The sequence below is a fragment of the Oxyura jamaicensis genome, chromosome 2, assembly GCF_011077185.1.
Source record: "Oxyura jamaicensis isolate SHBP4307 breed ruddy duck chromosome 2, BPBGC_Ojam_1.0, whole genome shotgun sequence".
Classification (NCBI taxonomy): domain Eukaryota; kingdom Metazoa; phylum Chordata; class Aves; order Anseriformes; family Anatidae; genus Oxyura; species Oxyura jamaicensis.
In genome coordinates this window covers 118,204,128-118,230,989 of record NC_048894.1, presented here as the reverse complement: position 1 = coordinate 118,230,989, position 26,862 = coordinate 118,204,128, and the positions used below count along the sequence as shown (strand labels likewise).

General features: G+C 38.4%; 1 protein-coding gene across 5 annotated transcripts in view; it reads right to left on the bottom strand.

Moving 5' to 3' along the window:
• The window catches only part of RP1 (RP1 axonemal microtubule associated), a 217,760-nt gene that overhangs the window by 45,483 nt on the left and 145,415 nt on the right, over positions 1-26,862 (bottom strand). For 4 of the 5 annotated variants that reach the window (XM_035318571.1, XM_035318573.1, XM_035318574.1 and 1 more), the window contains 7 exons: positions 20,906-21,054; positions 18,863-18,941; positions 16,353-16,484; positions 15,549-15,730; positions 14,895-14,981; positions 11,170-11,302; positions 9,678-9,817 (listed from right to left, as the gene is read on the bottom strand). In XM_035318571.1, coding sequence (XP_035174462.1) covers positions 9,678-9,817; positions 11,170-11,302; positions 14,895-14,981; positions 15,549-15,730; positions 16,353-16,484; positions 18,863-18,941; positions 20,906-21,054 — 902 coding nt within the window. Of the gene's footprint in view, positions 1-9,677; positions 9,818-11,169; positions 11,303-14,894; positions 14,982-15,548; positions 15,731-16,352; positions 16,487-18,862; positions 18,942-20,905; positions 21,055-26,862 lie in introns of those variants that run through there. The other variant, XM_035318575.1, reaches the window with a different exon arrangement.

Genomic DNA, 26,862 nt, shown 5'->3' with positions numbered 1-26,862 from the left:
ACTTACCTGGAGGCATGACAGTATATTCTACATTGGAGGGGGTGGGCACGTCATTTTTTCTAGTAATTCCTGACCAAATGGAATCTTTGGGTCAGGCTCAAAGGTTTACAATCAGACCATCAGCCAGTCACCAGTGGGGTTCCCCACAGCTCCATTTTGGAGCCAGTTCTTCAACATTTTTATAAATGAGCTGGATACAGGACTTGAATGCATATTAAGTAAGTTTGCAGAAGATACTAAATTAGGAGGAACAGTTGATTCCCTTAGGGTGGAGAGGCCTTGCAGAGAGATCTTGGCAAATTAGAGGGCTGGACATTCACCAACTGCGTTAAATATAACAAGATTTCTTCACCTGGGATAGGGCAATCCTGGATATATGTAAGGACTAGGAAATGGAGTGGCTGGTACCCCAGAGGGCTGTGCTACTGTTCAGAGGGACCTTGACAGGCTGGAGGGTTGGGCTGAGAGGAACCTCATGAAGTTCAACAAGGGCAAGTTCAGGGTCTTGCACCTAGGGACGAATAACCACAAGCACCAGTACAGCCTGGGGGCTGACCTGCTGGAAAGCAGCTCTTCAGAGAGGGACGTGGGAGTCCTGGTTGACAGCAGGCTGATCATGAGTAAGCAATGTGCCCTTGTGGCAAACAAGGCCAACAGTATCCTGGGGTGCATTCAGAAGAGTGTTGCCACCAGGTCAAGGGAAGTGATCCTCCCCCTCTACTCAGCCCTGGTGAGGGCTCCCCAGTACAAGAGACACATAGAACTACTGGAACGGGAACAAGTTCAGAGGACAGCTAAAAAGATGATTAGAGGACTTGAGCACCTGTCATATGAGGACACGCTGAGAGAACTGGGCCTCTTTAGCCTGGGAAAGAGAAGAGTGGGGGGAGACCTATTCAATGTGTATAAATATCTGAGGGGAGCCTGCCAAGAGGATGGAGACAGCCTCTTTTCAGTTGTGTCCAGCAAGAGGACGAGAGGCAATGGACACAAACTGAAGCACAGGAGGTTCTGGCTGAATATGAGAGGGCACTTCTTTACTGTGCGGGTGACAGAGCACTGGAATGGGTTGCCCAGAGAGGTCATGGAGTCTCCTTCTCCAGAGAAGAACCAGAAGAACCCATGTGGATACCTTCGTGCTCAGCAGGGGGGTTGTATTAAATGATCTTCAGAGGTTCCTTCCAACCTCGGCCATTCTGTGATTCTGTGATTCCAAGATGGGAGGATGGAGAACAGCCCTGTGGAAAGGGATCTGACGGTTTTGATCAATGGCAAGTTGAACATGAGTCAACAGTGTACTCTGGCAGCCCAAAGGGCCAGATGTACCCTGGGGTGCATCAAGCATGGCATTGCTAGCTGGTCAAGGGGAGTCCCACGCTGCTCTGTACTGGTGTGGCCTCACCTCAAGTAATGTGTGCAGTTTTGGGCACCACCAGATAAGAAGGACAAAACTATTTAGAATGTGTCCAAAGGAGGGTTATGAAGATAGTGAAGAGTCTAGAGGGCAAGACGTATGAGGAACGGGTGAGGTAACTTGGTTTGTTCAGCCTAGAAAAGGGGAGACTGAGGGGAGATCTCATCTCACAAGGGCAGAAGAGGGACAGGTGCTGATCTCTGCTCTCTGGTGACAGTGACAGGACCTGAGGGAACACCATAGAGCTGTGATAGGGGAGGATCAGGGGGATCAGGTTGGATGTTAGGAAAAGGTTCTTCACCAAGAGGGTGATCAAGCACTGGAACAGGTTCTCCAGGGAAGTGGTCACAGCACCGAGCTTGATGGAGTTCAAGTGTTTGTATGATGTTCTCAGACATATGGTTTGATTTTTTGTGGTCTGGTGTGGATCCAGGAGTTGGACTAAAGTATCCTCATGGATCCCTTCCAACTTGGGATATTCTATGATTCTATAATTCTATGATTCTATGATTTGGTTTGTTTTGTTTTAGTTTGGTTTCACATCAACTGAACACGAAGCTGATACCATTATAGAGTTATCATAATGTCATGATCACTTTCCTGTGGGCAGAAGCTTTTTCATAGACCATCATTTTGCATGAAAATTTAGGGGGGGTTCCCCCTCACATCCATTGCTTTACACTCAGCTACAGTGAATTTCATCTGCCATTTTACTACCTAGGCAATCAATGTAGTGAGTCTTTCTGTAGTTTCTGCCACCAACTTTCATTCATGGTGCCTTAAATACCAGTATCATCAGAACACTTTGCCATCAAACTGTTCACCCTTCTCCCAATAAACTATTGCACTACAAAGAACATGAGTACACAAAATGTCTAAGCTGAAGAAAAATTTCATTGTCCACAGGAAAAAAAAAAAAAAAAAAAAAAAGATCAAAGGGTCTGCTTGGAAAGATCTGTTTGGATTGGAGGTTGTAACTAGATGATCTTTGAGGTCCCTTCCAACCCAAGCCATTCTATGATTCTATGACAAACATTTTTATCTACTGCTCAGTATAGTGTCTCTGATTTCTTTAACGTTAACTGCTGTGTCACTGACTCTATATTAATGTTCAGCTTGAAACTATAATTTTTTTCTTTTTAGATCTCTATTCCAGGTTATGCCACAGACTATGTACCTTTTTGTCCTTTATTAATTGTTCTAATTGTTTATAATAATATCATCCAGGTAATCAACACCACAAACCTTTTCCTATACCTTAATAACACAGTTTGGACTAAAGCAGCAGGATTCTGCAAACAATGAAACCTGTAGGGAAAAAAAAAAAAAAAAAAAAAAAAAAAAAAAAGATTGCAAGAAACTAAGAAAAAGCAGAAGAGGAAAGATAAATATAGCTTAATACTTTTGATAGTATAAAATATAGCTTAATACTTTTGATAGTATAAAACTATGGACAAATCACTAAATATCTTCCCTTTCATAATAAAATGTCCAGCATACAGTTAAACAAAAAACATCACTTGAGGGTTGGACAATTGGCTGACAGGTAGGGCTCAAAGGGTGTCCGCAAATGGGTCCGCAACAGGCTGTCAGCTGATCACCAGTGGGGTCCCCCAAGGCTCCATATTAGGACCAGTTCTCTTCAATGTTTTTATAAATGATTTGGATGTAGGCCTAGAAGGTGTTTTGAGCAAATTTGCTGATGATACTAAATAGGGAGAAGTTGTCTCTGTTGAGAGTGGAAAGGCCTTGCAGAGAGATCTGGATGGATTGGAGAGCTGGGCGATCACCAACCACATGAAGTTTAACAAAAGCAAGTGCCGGGTCCTGTACCTGGGATAGGGCAACCCTGGCTATACGTACAGACTGGGCAATGAGATGCTGGAGAGCAGCCCCGCAGAGAAGGATCTGGCGTTGTGGTTGATAGCAAGTTGAATATGAGCCAGCAGTGTGCCCTGGCAGCCAGCCAGAAGGGACAACCATATCCTTGGGGTGCATCAAGCACGGCATCGCTAGTCAGTCGAGGGAAGTGATTGTCCCGCTCTCTCTGCACTGGTGTGGCCTCACCTCAAGTACTGTGTGCAGTTCTGGGCACCACAGTACAAAAAGGATGTTAAACTCTTGGAGAGTGTCCAGAGGTAAAGAGACTAGAGGGGAAGAGGTAAGAGGAGTGGCTGAGGTCACTAGGCCTGTTCAGCCTGGAAAAAGAGGAGGTTGAGGGGAGACTTCATTGCAGTCTACAGCTTCCTCACAAGAGGGAGTGGAGGGGTAGGTGCCAATCTTTTCTCTTTAGTGACCATTGATAGGACCCATGGGAACTGTGTCAAGCTGCAACAGGGGAGGTTTAGGCTAGACATCAGGAAGAGTTTCTTCACTGAGAGGGTTGTCACACACTGGAACAGGCTGGAACAGGGACATAGTCATGGCACCAAGCCTGTTGGAGTTTAAGAAGCATCTGGACTATGCTCTTAGTTATATGGTCTGAATTTTTGGGAAGAGTGTGTGGAGCCAGGAGTTGGACTAGATGATCTTTGTGGGTCCCTTCCAACTTGGGATATTCTATGATTCTATGAATTTCAGTAGGTAATAGGACACTACATTTTTTTTGGAATCTAGCACTATATTATTTCTAAGAAAATCGTAAGTTAAGTGTATTTGCTTAATGACATGACATATGTCATTTTTCTCGGTAGTAAATTAAAGGAGGAGTAAGCTTAATTGAAATATATACCTTTACCTCTTTTCATTCTTCTCAAAAGTATTGGTTATCTTCATATTACAATGGGCAATGAGGGTCTTTAGGAATGTGAAATGACACATTTGAAAAGTCAGGTAAACTACGATGTAGGTGTCCTGCATCAAAGTGCACAGTCTGCTATATCACACAGACCATTCACAGCAACGGTTTTCTGAATATAATACCTAGAACTGAGCTAAAGATCTATTACAAAGAAGAAAAAATAGAAGCAGAGGAGGTGTCAACAAAATTTTAAAGAAGTTGTAAATATATTACTTAAGTCAAAAAAAGATATTAAAAAAGCAGCTCTGAGGAGAAGGACTTGGGGTGTTGGTTGATGAGAATCATAGAATCATAGAAGCTCAACATGAGTCATTAGTGTGTGCTTGCATCCCAGGAAGCCAACCATTTCCTGGGCTGCATCAAAAGAACCATGGCCAGCAGGGCAAGAGAGGTGATTGTGCCCCTCTACTCTGCTCTTGTGAGACCCCAGCTGTAGTGCTGTGTTCAGCTCTGGGGCCGTCAGCACAAGAAGGACATGGGGCTGTTGTAGCAGGTCTAGAGGGCAACAAGGATAATCAGAGGGCTGGAGCACCTCTCCTATGAAGACATGCTGAGAGAGCTGGGGATGTTCAGCCTGGAGAAGAGAAGGCCCTGGGGAGACCTTGTAGCAGCCTTCCACTACCTAAAGGAGGCCTACAAGAAAGCAGAAGAGGGACTCTTTGTCACAGAGTGTAGTGATAGGAGAAAGAGAATGGTTTTAAACTAAAGAAATTTTGATTAGATATTTAAGAAGAATTTTTTTACTCAGAGGGTAGTGAGGCACTGGCACAGGTTGCCAAGAGAAGCTGTGGATGCCCCATCCCTGGAGGTGTTCAAGGCCAGGCTGGATGGGGCTTTGAGCCACCTGGTCTGCTGGGATGTGCCCCTGACCATGGCAGGGAGGTTGGCACTGGGAGGATGAGATTTTAAGGTCCCTTCCAACCCAAACCATTTTATGATTCTGTGACATGCAGTGTTAACTAGGATGATAAAGATGTGTTCTTCTACTCAACAAACAATGAACAACCCAGAGACATAACAAGTGAGCATAGAACAGAGTTATGTAAAACCAAGAATGTCAAAGATGGGGTGACAGGGAAAAATAATTCACATCGTCTTCCAGCAAAAGAATAGAAATCAGATGGAACTGGTATGTGGAAGGTTTACGCGGGTTGTAGTTAAAGTGTGTTCCATACTACCACAGGACATTGTGGATGCTCATCACATGTTTAAAGGGAAATCACATGAATTTATGAAACAAATTATCAGTGGCTATCAAACACAAGGATGTTGTGGCTGGTTCAAGAAGATACTTAACTGTCGATAACTACAGGCTGGGAAAACAGCCTGGTGAGTATATACTATGTTTCTCTTGTTTATATAGTCTTACCTGGAAGCCAGCTATTGGCTGCCAGCAGAAACATGAGCCTGGACTGGAGATTTGTGCTGAATCAATAAGGCAAACCTACCATGGTTTTGTTCTTGAGAAAATATTTTGACATTGTAATGCAAATAAAGAAAAAATTGTCTAAGGGCAAAGCTAGCAAAGCAGTGGAACAGACTGCCTTGGAAAGCTATGGTATCTCAATCACAACAAATCTTAAGAAACAGTATGAAACAAGTATAGGGGATCCTGTTTCGTTGCACAGAGATCAATTGAAAGGTCTTTTTAAAATCCTATCTAGTCATATCCAGACTGATTCCTGGGTATGTGTGAACATGTTGTGTAGATATAGTCATTAATATTGTAACTGGCAAAGGTTGACCAGAAATTCTCTCCCAGTATTTATCTTGAGCAGTTACAGTATGTTTACAAGCAGTTTTACCTGTTTATGATTCTACTTATAAATAGGTTAATTAGCATATAATAGTTAACACATTTGAAAACTCTTTTTAAACTATATCAGAAATATATATTTTTTACAAAGCAGATTTTAAAGAAGCAGTCACAGGAAGAAGTCACATCATATCACCCTGATATTCCTATGTAAGTAAACTTCACAAACAAATGGAAATTAAGCCACAGAATTTTGTATATCATTGGGTTTAATTTCAGTTTCTAAGAACATAGAATCATAGAATCATAGAATATCCTGAGTTGGAAGGGACCCTTAAGGATCATCAAGTCCAACTCTCGACACCGCACAGGTCTACCCAAAAGTTCAGACCATGTGCCTAAGTTCACAGTCCAATCTCTTCTTAAATTCAGACAGGCTCGGTGCAGTGACCACTTCCCTGGGGAGCCTGTTCCAGTGTGCAACCACCCTCTCTGTGAAGAACCCCCTCCTGACGTCCAGCCTAAATTTCCCCTGCCTCAGCTTAACCCTGTTCCCGCGGGTCCTGTCACTAGTGTTAATGGAGAAAAGGTCTCCTGCCTCTTGACAACCCCTTACGAGGAAGTTGTAGACTGCGATGAGGTCTCCCCTCAGCCTCCTCTTCTCCAGGCTGAACAGGCCCAGTGACCTCAGCCGTTCCTCGTACGTCTTCCCCTCCAGGCCTTTCACCATCTTCGTAGCCCTCCTCTGGACACTCTCCAACAGTTTCATGTCCTTTTTATACTGTGGTGCCCAGAACTGCACACAGTACTCGAGGTGAGGCCGCACCAGCGCAGAGTAGAGCGGGACAATCACCTCCCTTGACCTACTAGCGATGCCGTTCTTGATGCACCCCAGGATACGATTGGCCCTCCTGGCTGCCAGGGCACACTGCTGGCTCATATTCAACTTGCTGTCTACCACGACCCCCAGATCCCTCTCTTCCAGGCTGCTCTCCAGCGTCTCATCGCCCAGTCTGTACATGCAGCCAGGGTTTCCCCGTCCCAGGTGCAGGACCCGGCACTTGCTCTTATTGAACTTCATGCGGTTGGTGATCGCCCAGCTCTCCAACCTGTCCAGATCCCTCTGCAAGGCCTTTACGCCCTCATTTGAGTCCACAACTCCTCCAAGTTTGGTGTCATCAGCAAACTTGCTCAAAATACCCTCTATTCCTACATCCAGATCATTTATAAAAATATTGAAAAGTACCGGCCCTAAAATGGAGCCTTGAGGGACCCCACTGGTGACCGCCCGCCAGCCTGACGCAGCTCCATTTACCATAACCCTTTGGGCCCTGCCCGTTAGCCAATTGCTCACCCATCGTATGATGTTTTTATTTAGCTGTATGGTGGACATTTTGTCCAGTAGGATCCTATGGGAAACCGTGTCAAAAGCCTTGCTGAAGTCCAAAAAAATCACATCAGCTGGTTTCCCTTGGTCCACCATACGGGTGATCTTATCATAAAAGGAAATCAGGTTAGTTAGGCAGGACCTACCCTTCACAAACCCATGCTGGCTGGGACCAATGACTGCTTTGTCCCCCAGGTGCGCCTCAATAAGTCCGAGAACCAACTTCTCCATGATTTTACCAGGCACTGACGTGAGACTGACAGGCCTGTAATTGCTAGGGTCTTCTTTCTGACCCTTCTTGAAAATTGGCACAACATTTGCCAGCTTCCAGTCTACCGGGACCTCTCCAAATTCCCAGGATCGTTGAAAAATAATTGATAGAGGTTCCGCGATGACATCCGCCAGCTCTTTCAGCACCCGGGGATGAATCCCATCCGGACCCATGGACTTGTAGGGATCCAGGTGGAGTAGCAAATCCCGCACTCGTTCAGGGTCAGTTGGGAGTTTGTCATCCCCACCGTCCCGGTCCTCCAGCTCAGGGCACCCTGGGTCCCGAAGCCCATCATCGGCATTGAAGACAGAGGCAAAGAAGGCGTTAAGCGTCTCTGCTTTGCCTACGTCATCGTCTGTGAGGAGACCTTCCCTATCAAGGAGCGGCCCTATGTTTTCTTTAGTTCTCCTTTTTCCATTTACATATCTAAAAAAACCCTTTTTATTTTCTCTCACAGACACAGCCAGCTTCAACTCTAGCTGTGCTTTGGCCACTCGAACTTTCTCCCTACAAACACGAACAGCATCCCTGTATTCTTTCCATGACGCCTGGCCCTCCTTCCAGTAGCGAAACACTCTCTGTTTCCGCCTAATCTCCATTAGAATGTTCCTGGTCAGCCACGCCGGCTTCCTGCCCCGCCTGCCTGACTTGCGATATTTTGGAATTGCCTTATCTTGTGCTTCTAGGAGGCATCGCTTAAAGAGTGACCAGCACTGGTGGACATCGAGGCCTTCAAGAGCAGTTTCCCAGGGGACCTTACTGACTAGTTCCCTGAGCAGCCTGAAGTCCGCTTTCCCCATATCTAGGGATGAGGTTTTGGTGGCGCTTTTCCTTCTGTCACCATAAATGTTGAACTCAACCACTTCATGGTCGCTATGACCGAGGCGGCCACCAATCACCACATCTCCCACCAGACCCTCTCTGTTTTCTAGCAACAGGTCTAGGAGGGCACCTTTCCTAGTTGGCTCCGTTAGCACCTGTACCAAGAAGTTATCATCTAGGTGCTTCATGAACCTCCTGGACTTGCTCGTGTCAGCCGTGTGGCACTCCCAGTTAACGTCCGGCAAGTTGAAGTCCCCCATAAGGACAAGGGGAGTTAATCTCGAGGCCTCTCTTAGTTCTGTAAAGAATAATTTATCGGCGCTATCATCCTGGCCAGGCGGTCTGTAATAGACTCCCACAACTACATCCCCTTTATTAGTTCGTCCCTTGATCCTTACCCAGAGGCTCTCAACTTTGCCATCGCCAACCTGAAGTTCCACACAGTCCAGCCCCTGCTTCACATACATCGCCACCCCACCACCTCGCCTACCCTGCCTGTCCCTCCTGAAGAGCCTGTAACCATCTATCGCAACACCCCAGTCACAGGACTCATCCCACCAGGTTTCGCTTATGCCGATGATGTCGTAGTTGCGGGACTGGGCCAGGACTTCTAGCTCATCTATTTTATTCCTCATACTGCGTGCGTTTGTGTAAAAGCACTTCAGGTGCGTCTCCTTACACTCAGCACCTTGTGGATCTGACCAAAGGACCCCACTGGCACACAGCCCCTCTGATTCTAGCGTACCATCCCTTAGGTCTTCACCGGCTCGCCTGGTTTTAGCCCCTTCCCCCTTCGACTCTAGTTTAAAGCCCTATCTATCAGCCCTGTCAACTCCTGACCTAAGATCCTTACCCCTCTCCGAGAGAGGCGCATCCCATCTGGTGCCATCAGGCTCGGTGTAGCATAGACCTTCCCATGATCAAAGAAACCAAAATTCTGCCGGTCACACCAGTCTCGAAGCCACGAGTTTATGTGAACAGTACGTCTTTCAGCTTCGATCAGTTACTAATGTTTGTGGCTTTTCAATTTATTGCAACTTGAACTTTTCTTAAACTACAATTCAAGGTCAAGTAAAATGTCCATTCTTAGTAAGCAACACATCTTTTCCACAGGCTACTAACTGTAAAATCAGTGCTTGTATTTTATAATTGAAAAGAAATATGGTTTTGGAAGAAAGCAATAAATGAAACATATTAAACAGGTAAGGAACGTAACTCAGTACTAACCTGTCCTCTTTCAAAATGTGAGTGGTTTAGTCTTCTTTTGCAGGAATCTCCCTGCTCTCCAAATATAGTGATAAATATGTCTGCATCAGTCCCTGATGCAGGCAATGTTCCCGTATGAACACTGATCGAGTAAAGAACTTCTGTTACGACAAATCAGTGACACATTACTAAATCAATGACACAAGATGTTACCAAATCAGCAAACTTAGCAATATAATTACCAATTATTATAAATCAATATATTCTAGGTGAAAGACTGATTTCTAGACCAAGGAAAGAAGTTTTCTTAATTGACATTAATGTTTTGTCTGAGTTTCATATAACTTGCTAATTACCTCACAACAACACAGTACAGCATTAAAGATGAAATGTCCTTTATGAATCAATGCAACAATCCATGTTTACTGTTACAAATGAGGAAAACACTGCCTTAGTTGTGGAGTCTTATCCTGTGGTCACTGAAATCAGCTGAAAGTATCTCACTGATTATGTCAGGCTTTTTAATGAGCTTTAAATTCTTATAAAAAATTGAGTTAGGATATATCAATGTAATAATGTTATTACATCCAAAGGATAAACACAGATACGACACAAATGAAATCCACTCTTTTTTTTTTTTTCTGGATCAGCTGCATTCTGTTTTTGACTGGCAATTTGATAATTATAGCCAGCATCAATTAATTTGTTCAGGAAAAATGTCTCAGCTATTTATTTGGTTATGTATTATTATTATTATTATTATTCACCACAAAGAACAGCTTGTCATGACTTTTTGCTGATAAGTTACATAGTAAATATTGCTTGAGACAGCAGGACACATGGTTTTTTCTATATGGGTTTGATGAACTATGTGAAGAATTAAATATTATAACAGACTACTAAGATATAGTTAGATAGCAAATGTAAAAAGTTTTAAATATTTTAACTGAGAAGACTTCTGTTCATTTAGTATAATGAATGATCTTTCTTTGCTAAATATTTTCTATAATGTAGTCAGAACAAAGGAAGATGTTATATTTTAAATACAGTGATTAAATTAAACAGTGCCTTACTGCAGCAGAAATGGGGTTTGAATAAAACCTCAAAAATAATGTTTCTTTTTTCCTTCTGTGAAACATGACATTATGAATTTGCATATGCCTTTTTTGAATCTGTGATTTCCTCCCTCACCTAGTATAAGCATCTTTTTCTGAAGATTTCAACAAAAATATACTAACTGGGCTTTATGTATTTTTCAGACTTTCAAACTGGTACTTAGCCTAGTGAACACAATGTATCAGCTGGTTTAAACCAGAAAAAATATGTGAACCATACATATTATTAAAGACCCAAGAATTTTGACTGAATGTTTAAAAATAATTTTGAGTGAGTTTTTTATTATAAAATGTTTCACAGTCTTGCTCATTGTGCTCATTGCATTAGGTAGTTCACAACTTTGTGGGAGTTTGTGTGTGTACTTGCTTACGTATTCATTTCTTGTTCAGCAACATACCCCTGAGTGGTGCTTTGTCTGGTCTGACTGCCGCTAGCTCTGTCACAGTCTCAGATCCATCTTCTCCAAACAGACACTGGGCTTCAGTGAAAAAGCCCAAGTCTTGTTTAGTGTCCAGATCTTTTAGCCGAAGCTGCAGACAGAAGCAGAAACAAATGTCCTTCTCTGAAATATTTTGTTTCTTGTTTCCATCCCTGTAGAAATTGACATTTCTTCCTATTTTTACACAGAAAATTTATAAAAGCTATCACATTCTGCCTAAGGAGAGCTACCGTGCAAGCCCCTGATTCTGCAGCCTGTAAGGAACCAAGTGAAGGATACAGATTAAATTGACCCATACATACTTGCAATTTCAGAATTTCAAATTTGCCCATTTAAAAAAAAAAAAAAATGTTTTGCTGTTTTTTATTTGTTTGTATGTGACTTGCTGTGTCACAGCTAGGATTTTCAAAGTTGGTAGAAATTAGGTGTCATTTGAAGAATGAATTCCAATAGGAAGTGTGAGCCCATGTCCAGATTAATTCCTCCTAACTTTAAGTATTCCAATGGAGACTGGTAAATTAGGTTCCAAATCTGTGAACTTAGAATCTCCAAAGCAACTGAAGGAGCATGGATTTGGGATCCTGCTTTCCTAGCTCCTGATGCAGTTAATGCAGAGATCAGACTCACAAGAGGGCAACCTAGGTAGTGAGTTTTATTCTAGGGCCATTCATAAAATACAGAATAATAAAGTATCAAGCATATGCAGGAATATTTCTGGTGTTATAATAGTCAGGACTGAATGTGATACATAGCTAATAATTGCAAGTCTGCAGAAATGACTTCTTAAGACTTTAGAATTTCTTTGTATAGAATTATTATATACAGGACAAGAGGAAAAGTAAAAGGAAAGAGAAAAGGAAAGAAAGGAAAGAGAAAAGGAAAGAGAGGAAAGGGAAAAGGGAAGAGGGAAAAGGGAAAAGGAAAGGAAAAAACTTAATGTCACAACCTTCAGGCAAGGATTCCCAAAATTACTATGGTGACTTACTACCTCTGCTGGCACCTGCAGCAGCAACAGAAGCTTGTGGCTCATCATACAGGATACACATATCCTGTTTGGAAAACCTGACTTTTGAGTATGCATTTCCTTACATAGACTTCAAGTGTAGGCTGTGAAACACATACATAATTATATGATTGAATTATATAATTTATTAGGAATTTGAGAGTTTAATTTTTTTTTTAAATGGCAGACTTGTTCCTAGAAAAATAATTACTGAACATTTTCCATATCTGCTTATGTGCTCAGTGCTTCATAAGATCAGGCAAAAAGCTTCCAGATGAATGTAAACAATTTCCCATCATGATTTCCAGAACCAAACTGTTAGTAGTTTGAATAAACAGAGTGGGATCTTTTAGACAGTATTAAATTCCACTGAAATTGCAGTGTGTTGTGTATCCATTTTTGCATCTGCAATAACTGAATATCCTTACTATCTTCTTTTCACACAAAGATATCCTCCCTAACTACTATCAGTATAAACATTGCTAATTAAATATCAATGAGTATTACAAACTCCTTTGGTAGTAAAATTAGGGTAGTAAAAAAAGGGTTAACTATATAATTATAACTACATAACAGAAACTGCCCCCCTCACAGAAAAAAAAAAAAAAAAAAAAAAAAAAGTGTAAATTTATGCAGTAAAATGTACCTGACAAATTCTTGTTAGTCACAGGACTGCACCTAAGGGTGAACTTTATCTCAAATCATATATTATTTACATTTTACTTTATAAAAGTAAAAGTAATTTTTGTTTCATTTTGGAAAGGGAGAGAGACTGCTTTTAAGCAAGAGATGTTTTTCACTATTACATAAGTCTTCAAAAGTTACATAAAATATATAAATTCTAGCTAAGATTGGATCATTTTCTAAAAAGTATGCAGTAAAACATAGATCAGCAGGAAAATTTCTGGTAGCTTGATGCTATTGTAAAAATCAGAATAGACAAGAGAGTAGCAAAAGGAATGTAGAGATTTTATCTCTATTTTATCTTTTGCAGTTGCATCTGTAGTCTGTGGTTTTGTGAGATTTCTGAATTTTTGCCTTTACTTCTTCCATTTAATGAGGAAATAAGGAAGACAATTCTTCACTCTTTTCAACTGGGACTTGGCTTGACCATTGATTCATAGTGAACTTACACATACTGACTGACTCCAATAGACTTTCGATTTCTATAAAGCATATCTATTTTTTTACTGCACTGTAAGAGTTCTATTAAAACCAAACCAACACTCTATATTTTAGATTAAGATTCCATATATAAATAATTTATAAACAGACTGATAAATGAGTAATAGATGTTAAAAGCATATTACTGGCACAAGCAGTGTGGCTAATGTGAGTTGTAAGTGCACCAGTAGAAGAGACTACCCAGGTCTATAGCAAGCCACTGACTTACAGATAGTAAAAATGTATAGCTACTAATAAACCATTTATTAAATAACTATTGAAGTATTTAAAAGTATGAACAAAAATCACTTAGCCATTTGCAGAGGGTTGTCTTTGAAAAGAAAGCAGACAGCAAACTATGGCTTTTATGAATTTTCTGCCATCTTTTGAGCCACCTGTTCTGGGGACTTAATCATGTAATGGTTGTTGTGAGGTTAGTATCAGTCTTTGGAATGTTTTATCAAATGGTCTGGAAAGCTATATTTAAAATGAGAAATTAGTTTTGCTTACCTATTCCTTCCATTTTTATAGCCTGATGAGACTAAAAAATTAGCAGACAAACGTGTTGGGAGAGAATACGAACAAGATAAACTCCTCCTCTACCCTCAGTGGAGCTCATAAACTTAATGTCCCCTCGAATATCATAACCCCTTTCAGCTTCTACCCTGGAATGCAGCTGTCTCTAGTGTTTCCCATCAGAACAGTTTCGAGACTGTTTATTGATCTAGGGAATCACCCTTTGTCTGTTTAAATCTACAGTAGGTTTAAGGAACTGTGTGGCCAAGTTCAGAAAACCATAATTTTACTATACTGAGAATTATTCACTGCTTTTTACACAATACTTTTTGGACACTTGCCTCCAGGAATGGTTCATTAGCGCAACTTCTCTTTGCATTAACCTCCAAGGTTATTTTTTTCCCCCAAAGCCCAAGCGTTATCAGGACCAACACCCTTCTATTTAATCTTCCTACACACCTGAGGAAAGGTATACATTTAAAATCTGCTTGAATCATAATACTGACAACATTAGATCATTTCACCATCCCTTTTCATGAGAAACCTTAAGTACATATTAAATCTCAGTCAGATGATCAAGGTCCACTGATGAATGTGTTGTACTGAATAAATTAAAAAAGCATCAGTTTAATTGCTTTCCACAATTAGGCTGCTCTGTGTCAGGAGGTTGTCAGTATTTCCATGCAGGGATTAGCATCTTCTAACAGCAGCAGAAAATGCTGCCCTCCTCATCATGGCGAACTATGCAGTATGGATCTGCACATCAGTGAAATTGGTATAGCTATATGTGTGTCAGTAGGCAGAAGTAAGCTAGGTCTGCCTTCAGAGAGATCTGGAAGCTGCAGACAATCATCTGTAGACACAAGGTAACTGAGCCACAAGGTGTGTGGCCCTGCTGATGTGGTGCAAAGCCGAAGCTACCAATCTGTCTTCAACAACAGCTATTTATACTAGTAATAAGCAGAGTATTTTATGTTTATATGTAGTGCATTTGGAATACCTTGTGAAGTTTAATTCCTCTTCCCAAACATGGACTGGATAACACAAAGGAAACTTTTGTTATATCTCCAATATCTCCAATAGTCAACTGTTAGGAAAATAAAGAGGGAAAATTGAAGTGATGTTTATTGCCTATTTGCAGAAGACCACTAATGACTGAATTTTCATGTTTAAGAATAAAAATGTTTTTTAGAAGGGGTGGCCCAGTTTCAAACACCTGTCCAGAAGCTACCATTAATTTAATGCATAAATTACAGAACTGGTATTTGACCAGGCCTAAGCTCATGGTAAAGATACATAGCTTCTGAGAAGTGAAAACTGATTAGACAAGGTTTGAGAAATAAAAAGTAAAGGAAGTACTAAATAAGTTCTTTACTTATTGACTTACTGTTAAAGACTACTAGCCTTAATTCAGAGTTAGTGAGGTTTTTCATGCCAACGTTGCAATTGACTCAAGAAGAGAGCTTTGGTAAGTCATATGTATCAACCCCCATGTAAGAACTTCTTCAAGTGCTGTTTATTTAAGATAAGGGGGTGTAAACATTAACTCTGTCAAACAATAATTCATTCCACACAACTTCACATATAGAGCTTACAAGTGTTACTTTACTGACAAACGTTGGTAAGATTTGTGTAAAATAAAAAAGAAACTAACCAAAAATGGATTATCATTCAGATTCTGAACTTTCTGTGCAGGAGATTTCCCTTTTCTTCCAAATACAACAACTTGAATATCAGGCACATCTTCTGGTACTTGCGTACAGTGTACCCACATTTGCCATCGTCCTCTACTTTTAGTATCAATTTGTTTTGTAGGAAGAGATGTCACAAATATTTCTGCATTGAGAACAAATATATATTCAGAGTCCATGTCTAGGTTATAAGATAATATGAGCCACAGCATAAAATTACTTTGCCTCATAGAGCTGGATCCAGCACAGGCAAGTCACAAAGCAAAAGCAAAGTCACAAAAGCCCTATTACTTATTGTAGCCCTGTGAAGGTGTGGAAAACCAGGCTAGCAGCTTCACAAATCCACACGTGACATTTGTGCAAGTTTCAGGCCTATTTCTTTGCTTTGTTCCAAGGACAGGATATGTGCTGCCAGCACTTGCTGCTACTCACCAAGGGTCTGAGTGGGGATGCCAACCATTGAAAGGTTAGACTACTCATTACCACCTCCTCTGGCAGCAGCAAGAACAAGCTGTGCAGCATTGCCATTCCCACCTTTTCCATCCCAGGCATGATTTCTTCCTCCTTATTTATTTATTTATTTATTTACTTTTTTTTTTTTTTTTTCCTGAAGTCATGATTTGCCTTGGACCTGGCCCCAGCCTCTTACAAATCGGTACACCATTGTTCAGTTTGGCTACACTGTGAAGTAGCATTGTGCTGACTTTATTCTGCTTTACCATGCAATAGTGATTCACACAAATTGAGGACATTTCTGCTGGCATTACCTTTGAGCGGAATTACCACTTCTACAAAATCTTTCTTAGAGCATTTATTGATCCAGTCATTGTGAGCAAAGACGTGAGAAGAAAAAGGGTAGCTGACTTCTTTTATAACAATTTTTTCCAAGAACCACTCATCTGATTGAAAATAAACAGAACATTATTAATTTATACCTTTTAAGCAACAAAATGTTCTGCGTATGCAGTCATAATTTTCTATATTTAGAAAATCAATAAAATATTTTCTTTTGTCTGACTTCTTAAGGAAACAAGACTTCTGAAAATATATTGACCGTGTGTGTATGTATCTGTCTGTTCTCCTACTCTTTAGTATATTTGATACAGTGGAGAATTCTTAAAGATTTTTTCCAGATCTTGTGAAAATTAACAAATGGACAGATTAGATCTATCAGTGCCCCAAAGGATGGGAAGGCACAGAGGTCCCACATATGAAATGATGTTATAAATGTCCTAAAGGAAAACAGTATATCAGGATTTCTACCACATAAATCCACAGAATAGATTGGGTTGTAAGGGACCTTAAAGATCACCTAGTTCCAACCTCCCTGCCATGGCAGGGATGCCACTAGATCAGGTTGTCCAGGGCCTCATCCAACCTGGCCTTGAACACTTCCAGGGATGGGGAACTTCTCTGCGCAACTTCTCTGTGCAACCTGTTCCAGTCCTTACCACCCTCTGAGTGAAGAATTTCCTCCTAGTTTCTAATCTAAATCTATCCTCTTTTAGTTTAAAACCATCCCCTCTTGTCCTGTCATTGTCAGACTGAGCAAAAAGTTGCTCTCCATCTTTTTTATAAGCCCTTCTTAAGTATTGAGAAGCTGCAATGAGGTCACCCTGGAGCCTTTTCTTCTTCAAGCTGAACTTTTTTAATTTAAAACCATTCTCCTTCTCCTATCACTACACTCTGTGACAAAGAGTCCCTCTCCTGCTTTCTAGTAGGCCCCCTTTAAGTACTGGAAGGCCACTACAACGTCTCCCCAGGGCGTTGCCTTCTCCAGCTTGAACATCCCCAGCTCTCAGCTTTGCTCTCATAGGAGAGGTGTTCCAGCACTTTGTAGCCCTCCTCTGGACCTGCTCTAACAGGTCCACATCTTTCTTGTGCTGCAGACCCCAGACTTGGATACAGCACCCCAGGTGGGGCCTCACAAAGGCAGAGCAGAGGGGGACAATCACCTCCCTTGACCAGCTGGTCTCTCCTTTTGGTGATGCAGCCCAGGATGCAGTTGGCCTTCTGGGCTGTAAGTGCACAAAGTGCACAGCAGAAAGAAACAATAAACACAACTTTATTTCTGGCAAGGATCTATGCTATCTAATAAGCTTCAAACTTAGCTGAAAGATTTCTCTTGATGGAGGCCATTTTGTTGATTCTCTGGAGACAATGTATTTGAAGGCTCAGACCTCTGAATCTTGGTAAAATTGGTTATACTTCAAGTCTTGAAGTCAATGAAAGTTTGATCATTCATTTCAATTTACCATGTAGGAAATAAATGGGAAATAGTCCACAGATCAGTTTGTGTATATGTGTCTTTAAGTTACAGAGTCATCTTATATTCTTTTTTTTTTTTTTTTTTTTTTTTGGGGCGCCCCGCTCTTTGTGCTTGTTTTTGTTTTTGTTTTGATAAAGATAAAAATAAAATACCCATTTTTTATCTGCATGAATGGTATATCTGCAGAACCTCTGTTCTTTTGCCTCTAAAGACTGTTGTGCCAAAACTGTAGCCACAGTATTGAACAAAATATCAATTCATGATGCTCCTTGCTGTTGCTATTTAAGAGGTAAGCAATTTCCTTTAACACCAAGAGTTGCTGTTGAGCTGGAAGGAGGAGAAGAAAAAAATGCTACAGGAAATACAGCCTTTTTATCTGCCACTCAACCTCACTTATTCAAAATCTCATAAGAAAGACTATGTTTCTAATGGGATTAGAAGAAAAAACTATGAGGCCAACAGCCTTCCTTCCATGTTCCAGTTCCTAATCTGATGGACTGATTTTCTTTTCTTTTCTTTACTTAGAAGCAGTACTGAAGTACTGGGAAAAAGATATATATATATCTAGCTTAAAAATGAAAATGTCCATCATCCAAAAATGGAAAGGAAGAAAAAATGTCAAAATTGCAAAAGCATGAAGTCATATGTCTTTGTGAAAAATAAAGGCTTAGTTGACAGTAATCAAAAATACATAGTAACTTCTATGGAGAAAAGTTTCACATGTAATTTTACCATTTTACAGTTTCACTGTATTTGCTAGGAATGTTTTGCCTGTTTTAGTGAAACCAAGTTAGATACTTGACATGTACAGTTCAACAGAAAAAATGAACAGCAGAAAATTGAGAGTAATTGAGTAATTTCATTTTTTCTAGAATTAAAAAAAAAAAAAAAAGAAAACTTGTGATTTTTAATCTTAAATTTAAGATATTTCTGAAGTTCCAGGATTCCCTAAATTTGATCATCTATATTAATTTTACTATAAGTTAACTGAAAAAAAAAATTGCTGACCTTTTTTTGGACTCTTAAATCCAACAAGAACTTTGTTCAACTTGCCAAGGTATACTGCTTTGATTTTGAAAACGTCCACCTGCAATGTGAAAATAATTTAAAATATATTTTAGTTAAACTTATTATGTATCCGCTTTTGAATATTTATCCTTTTACACAAGGGTGTATTGCTCTGTATTTTAATGGAAGTAAATTTATCTCATTTATGCTATTCCACTGTCTCGGAGTTCATAATTAAACAGTACATGTGATAACTGATATTTTCTGTACCAGTGAATATTGTGGATTATCAGTTTCAAAATGTTGCTGTAGTTACTAAGAAGTAATTTTTAAAACATTAAATATACATTCTATCAGTAAAGTGCTCATGTTTAATACTTTCATAGACTAAAATAAGCAAATCAGCTCAATTTCTACTTGTGTTGAAAGTTACTTTGATCCAGAAGCTAACTCTTAATGAATGTTACAGGTGTTTACTAATTCTGAAAATGTGAAGCAATTGCACTTTCACTAAAAATCACAGATAATTTAGTGGGAATTATGTAAATGGAAAAAAAAAATAATAGTATTCCAGGAAGATTTCAACCACTGTGCTATGGGCATAAGGATATTTCACTGAAGCCATTTCTATGATAGATTTTTATCACACACTAGAACTGCGTGATGAATATACTTCATGGTATCAGTATCTTCCCTTCTTCCCTACTGCAAATCTTAGTATAATCACCTTCTTGACCTTACATGTTTGTTTTCTTCTTTGCTCAGTCATCTTTCTTGACTATTAATGGGAAAGCTAACATAAGTCAGTTCACACTGGCACTGGGGACACAGATAGCTTAAAGCGTGCATTTGATGGCTTTTTTGAACTGGGCCTTAGAAACAAGGTTCGTAAACATGATATTCATGAATAGATTTGTCTAATCTCTTGGGAAAACAAGTGCAAAATCTCCACAAGTAAGCCTCTTTTATCTCTTATGACTTCATGAGCTATCCTGGTGTAGACAGAGAAATTGTCTTTATTGGGTTGAAAATGCAATTTGAAGACAAAAATTGGGTGTCTGCTTTGGGTTAAGAAGGCAAACAATAAAAACCTTTTGTTGATTCCAGAGTTGCTGCCAATTACAATGACTTACAAAAATTCATGCTATTGTGAGGACCATGTTGATCACAAGAATCAAGTAGGAAAAAAAAAAAGCAAATGCTAATAACAGAGAATTAGCCATCTGGGAACAAGTTGGAATAAAGAAAGATGTTAAAAGATTAATTACCAAATAGCTCTTAATGAGATCTTTTCTATAGAATAAGGTGACTAAGGTGCTATAGCCCAGGATATAGAAAAGCCCTTTAAAGTTCCAAATTCTTCCAAACCTGAACACAGACCAAACAGTAGTCTAATTAAGTGTCAGCTAGATATTCTCTTTTGATCTGAAATAGATATTTCTGTTTGACCTGAAACTTGTTTTAGTTACTTTATTCTTAAATCAATAACTACTCTAGGAATTGCTCTTCTAGGAAAAGCCCTTTAAGACTAAAAAATGCAAGAATATGTTTAAAATGTTTAAAAGCAAGAAGTGTGTGGAAAAATTGGAAACATGAAAAACTAAAATGCTGCTTGGAACAAGGACATTACTGTTCAGGAAAGTTAATAAAAGAAGGTCATGGTCTAATGTAAGTAGAAAGGCAGTACTATCAGCTCTGTCAGCCATATTAAAACAATGTACAAATACCTCTCTGGCCTTAAAAGTCTGGAATATTAAAGTAGAACTTTTACAATATATTTAAAGTATATTAAAGTATATTTAGAGTCTGTTTAATTTATTTAAAAATTACTTTATCAATTTAATTGCTTTACCATTCTGTAATGCTTAAAATATTACCTAGGAAGACAATCACCTCTTAGTTACAAGAGAAAATCATGTATAAATGGAATGCAAAAGTTAGTAAAGCATTTTTGATACTCTGTACATGAAAACTTGTATGTAAACATAAGTTTTAACAAAAAGACACTCACAGATTCAGTTACATTTTTCCTCATTTTTTTACCTGCCCTCTAGCAAAAGTGATCAGGCTGTTTCTTGAGTTAAGCCATCGTTTCCCTGAGTCACTCCTCTCTCCTTGAATACAAAGATAAGCCTCACCAGTGGCATCTTTCTTCAAGTCTCCCGTGTGCAAATGGACTGAATATTCTACAACTTCAGAAAAAGAAAAAAAAAAAAAGTATAAGAACAAAAAGTCAGCAAGATAAAATCCTGCTTGTCTTCCTGCTCAACACCTGTCTTATTTACCAATCCCTGGTAGAAATCATTGCAAATTTATCAGAATCTCATACCATATTTTATTCTTGAAAACAGAGCTTAGCACTTACAAAGTGATTTAGAAGAAAGCCAGGATCTGATTGGTTTAAGCTTTAAACTCATGTAATTATCTTAACTGAATTAATGCATCAGGACTACCAAGCTTTCTCACTAGTCAGACCATAACACTATTAGAATAAACTTGAAGTTAAAACAAGTTAATGTGAAACAGAAATAATGAATTAAAAATAACTTCAACATCTGCTCTAACACATAAATAGAAAATCCTCTTCACATTTTGAATCAGCCTCTAACGAACTTCCCATGTACATGTAATAATGCTCATATATAGATTAGCTGTAGAATGCAAATGTGAAATGTGAAATTTGAGTTTAAGAGAAAGCATTCCTGGTTTTCTCAGCTGTGGTGATAGTAACCATGTATGGCCATGCTGTGGAGCTTCTTCTTCCTTGCCTCTTTCTGATACAATACACAGGGAGGTGATCCAGAAGCGATCAGATTACATTATTTCCAAATAAACTTCACAGAAAATTCTTATATTCATTTTTAAAATGATGTTAGCCACTAAATTTATAAGGGAGGCAAGGAATAAGGAAACACTGAAACAGAAGCAAGTCACAATCTCAATATTCATGGTTATTTGCATCATCTTAACAAGAAGGAGCTCAGGGAAAAAAAATGAGAAGTTTTATATTTGTTTCTTTGTATTTTTAATGTTTAAAGCCTGCTCTTATTCATATTACAATAATAAATCTGTGCTAATTTGTATACTGCCAGTGCTGTGAGTTTAGGTATCTAACTTTGGTGGTTATGTTAGGAATATGAGCTCCTTATGTAGTCAGCAGAGAAAGGCAGGTGCTGTAGAAAACACCTATGATGGGTTCCCCTATATTCTAGAGATGGACATTAGAAGTTAGGAGTTTAAACTTAGACAGTCTGGATGTTCTTCTGCTTCCAACTTCAAGCTCTGACCTAAGGAAAAAAGCTATCAGTTTGCAGCCACGCTGGCTTGTAAAACATATTTTTCCAATGTATTTCAGAAGGAGGAGAACATTTTAATCCACTGTAAAAGTCACATTTGGGATGTGGGTAATAAACACATACCATGAATGTATTCAAGAATGCATTTATCTCATGAACGTTTTTTATCATAAGCTATAGGATTGATATGTTGAAGGACTGAGCACCCTTAAAATCCAACATTTTATGTGTACTGCACTATTTTTGACTACTCCAAACTATTCAGCCACAACTCCCACAGTCTTCATCACTGGCACAGTAAAGCAAATCTCAGCAATGTCTAGACTGTTTGACAGCTGCATTCTGCGGAAACTCTTCCAGACTCACTCTGCTGCTTGCCTGTACTTTGGTCCTGGTTTGCTTTTCCAGGAAATGTGTGTGTACAAAGAGAAATGCTGCTTTACACAGACACAGAACCAAGGAGCAACTGAGAAGCACTTTCAGTCACACAATTGACAATACAAGCCAGAAAGCATTGAAATACACATTATTCCAATCTGAAATACATATTTCAGTCTAAAATACATCACATGATACACAAATAACTCAATATAGATCCTGGAAACTACTGATATTTTCAGTGTAGCTTGCCTCTTGAATTAAATTTATTCCAAGACAGAAATGGCTCCATTTAGCCAAACTACATCCTTTAAAAAGATATAATTATGAGAAATTTCTGGTAGGTTTAAGAATGATTGTTAAGAACCCAGAGCTAAGGCTGTCATTTATTTTCATGCGTAGGTGATAGGAAAACAGGGAGGAAAAAAGTGTTCTGAGGATATTTATTTTTAAGCTTTTCTTACAGCTCTTTTCACAAGTTGGTGCTATTCATATTGAGTGTTATAATCAAAAGGCCTGAATTCAAATATTGTGACATCTTATATAGCTATTTCTTTATGTGTCTAAAATAAAAAGGTCACATCACTGGAATGAGAGTGGTTTTGCATACTGGGTGGTTTTGCATACTGATTGAAAAATGAATATCTAAAAGGATTCATTAAATAATAGGGGCTGTATCAGTCTGCTAATGAAGGTGTGCTCATTGTGATATACTGAAATGTCTTTGTTTCTCTTCATGTTTTACTATGTGGGGATGGTAACTGAACAAAAAAAAATCTGAAAAGTAAATTTATTTCATTGTGTCATCGTTATGTTAAGGGATTTTTTCCTGGATTTTCCTTTTTTTTTTCACATTTAAACCATGAACTTGGAAAGTGCTTGTAATTGATGATATTACTCATGTTTGATGATAAGAAATAGAACAAAAGTTTTCCTAGTCTGGTACTCTAATATAACTCATCTTTTTCTTCAAGGCAGGTAAATATGCACTGTCAGATGAAAGACAATATAGTTGCAATAAAGTGAACTTAGCTACACAGACTTGCCCTTGCTGGAGATCTAGATATTTGAAAGCATATGAGCTGTCCAAGAGAAACTTTGGTATTTTAGCCAATGGCATTTTTGCTTTTAGAGGAGCTAGGATACAAAGGTAAGCCTCTATATTATTCATCTAGACTGATGTAGGTATACTATATGTATAACTTGCTCATGTGAGCAAATACATTGAAGTCAAAAGGCTGCTTGTGTGAATTAGATTAGGAAGAGCTTGGACCACAGATCTGACCCCTCATGTAGCATGGATTAGAAATCACAATGTCTACAAACACTTTTACTGCTTTGGTCCATGATCATTAATATATTTAATCATGGTCTCAACTTTAATCACACAACGAGTTGCTTCATATCTGTATTCAAGGGAGATACATACCAAAAATTAGAAACATACCTAATATTTTTGCTGAGTCAGAAGGTCCATATGAAACTGTTAATGCCTAATTCAAAGCTCACTGTAGTCACAGCAAATATTTCTCCTTTAATTTTCAAATATTTTGGATAAGAGAAAGGACTCTTGCTATATAAGCAAAGCAAAACAGAACAAAATATACAAAGGAACTCCTATGAAGGAGGACATAATATAAATGAGGCTCTAGGGAAAAGGGTTAAAGTTTTCAGGGTTATTTGGGACTATTCTCACTATCAAATAGACAACATCCCTCTACCAACAAAAATCTACTAAAATAAGATGTTCTGTTCAACTTTGCCATTCTTTGTCTCTGCCCAATCCTCTTTATAAAAGAGGACGGTTTCAGATGTAAGTCAATATTGTTGAAAAGTGAAAATGATCACCTAGTGCTCATTAAAAAGAGAAAAAGAAAACAAGAATTAATAACAGGATCATCGATCTATGATTGATGATCTATGATAAGGTGTTACATCGAATTTTACATTTTTTGTTTAACTTACTATGAATCAAAGCTTATTCAAATATCATTTAGAGCAAAATTCAGTAACATTTGCCTATATAAATCTCAATACCCTTTCAGGGTAAACAGTTTAAATGGCACAGCAATATCCTCTCTGAATCTCAGAGGTACAGTTAAACTTTTTACACTATTATGATTTTAGGTTTGCAATGAAATCAAGTGATATAGGTATTTTTTACAATGGAGGAAAAATACTAAGAAAGGCTCAAGACTGTGGACCAAATCATCTTCTATCCATTCAATATTTTATATTACGAATCTAGTCAAAAGTACAGGGTTCATCTACCCTACTTAAGTGTGTGGTAAGAGAGGCCTGAGTTAGCAGGAATCCGAATTAGTCAAATTAAGCAGAATACTATGACTAACTTCACTAGCTCAACACCCAAGCCAGACTCATTCTCGCGAGGTTGGTGCTATGTTTGAGCTAACAAGCCATGGCTAATAAGTCTAATAAGTCAAAAGAAAACATTAGCTGAAGCATCTCTGAACTACTTTCATTTTGGAAGTTAACATGGAATTTATCATTGCCTTTAATGAAAAGGGAATTATTTCATAAACATGAGCTGCTGGACTGAACAGTATCTAGTGCAGTTAATTATCAATAAGCAAGTTAATACTTCGCCATGCCTCAATACATCATGGTACACTACTACATAACAATGACCTATTATGGTTAACAAAGCAGTGAAAAAGTTATATTTTATCTATATACTGTAAAAATGTAAAGCTGGGTGCTTGTTTTTTTTGTTTTTATTAAAGATGAATATGAATAATATGTTTGTTAATACAGTTTATTGCTACAGATGTTAAGGACTTTAACACATGATCTTATGTAAACAGACTTGGTGGATGGAGGGGGAACGTTGGAATTTGTGTTCATGTTGTGGAAAAAAATACTTAATTTGCATCACAGAACCCTAATGTGAGCCAGAAGAGTCCAATTAATAACTGGTGTTAAAAATACTTTAGTAAAAATAAGGTAACACTTATCTTCAATGGTTACTTTGACAACTACATATTGCAAGTTCTTCTAACTTCAGATAACTTCTATTTTGGGATTTATATTGCTATATAACTTCTGATATATGATTTCAACTGCATTTAACAACAATGGCATACTAAAAATCATCAAGAAATTATCTAGAAATCATCAAGAAATATAGAACTAAGAACTAGAAGTTCTAAAATTTTAATTTTAACTGAAAACATCATTTTCAAAAGCACAATTTAAGTGTGCAATGACTTTGTCAGTATGTGTTAATATGTACATTAATGTCGTTTGCAGAATTATCACAGAATTTATAAGGAAAAAAAAAAAAAAAACAATAATAGTTTATTTTATTTTGAAGTCCACAAAAGTGCATGATAAATAATTTGGACCATGATACAGATAGACTAAAAAAATATGTTTACAAAATACTAGGATTGATAGGTGAAAGAAAAGAAAATGGTAAATATATTCGCTTCTGTGATGCCAGCTAATATCCAGAAGGCAAATACATACCTCTGATAATGCCACAGAATCAAATGAAAGCATGCAAGACAATTGTTTGACCTTGGATATTTAATATAATTGTACCTAGGGAGCTACCTATAGGCTGAACTTGGGCATTCATTTTTAAGAAATAAATATTACAGATGACAGAAAAAAGCAATTTCAGAGAATCAATCTTAAATATTTGTGCATGGTTTTTTTTGTTTGTTTGTTTTCAATTATTAAAAATATATTCAATGACAACTGATAACTGTAATTTACTGGGAATTAAATCATCCTCATGTCTCACCAGATGAGATGATGTGGTGGTTTTACCTTGCTGGGCAGCTGAACTCCACAACCACTCTCTCACTGTCCCTCCTCAAAGAAAAAAGGAGGAGAAAATATGATGGAAAAGGCTCCAGGTTTGAGATAAGGACAGGGAGATCACTCACCGATTATCGTCACTGGCAAAACAGACTTAGCATAGGGGGATTAATATAATTTATTGCCTATCACTAGCAGATTGGAACAGTGAGAAACTAAAAGCAAACTAAAAACACCTTAAAGAAGTAGCTGTGATTTTCCTGAAGATCACAAAGGAGCACAGATATCTATTTTGGCCTTGCTAAATCTCATGGAATCCCTTAGTTTAGAAGAGAAGTAATTATAATAACATGGCCTTCATTACAACCAGGCAGCTGACATAACTGATGAAGGAAACACTTTACTTGGATGTTTTCTGCATTTACGTTGATCCCTATAGAGTTATCTACTTGTTGTTTAATTTGTCTGGGAATAGTAATGATCTTTATCTTTCAAAATTGTTCTTTTGTCTTTATTCAAATTTATATTTCCAAGGCATTT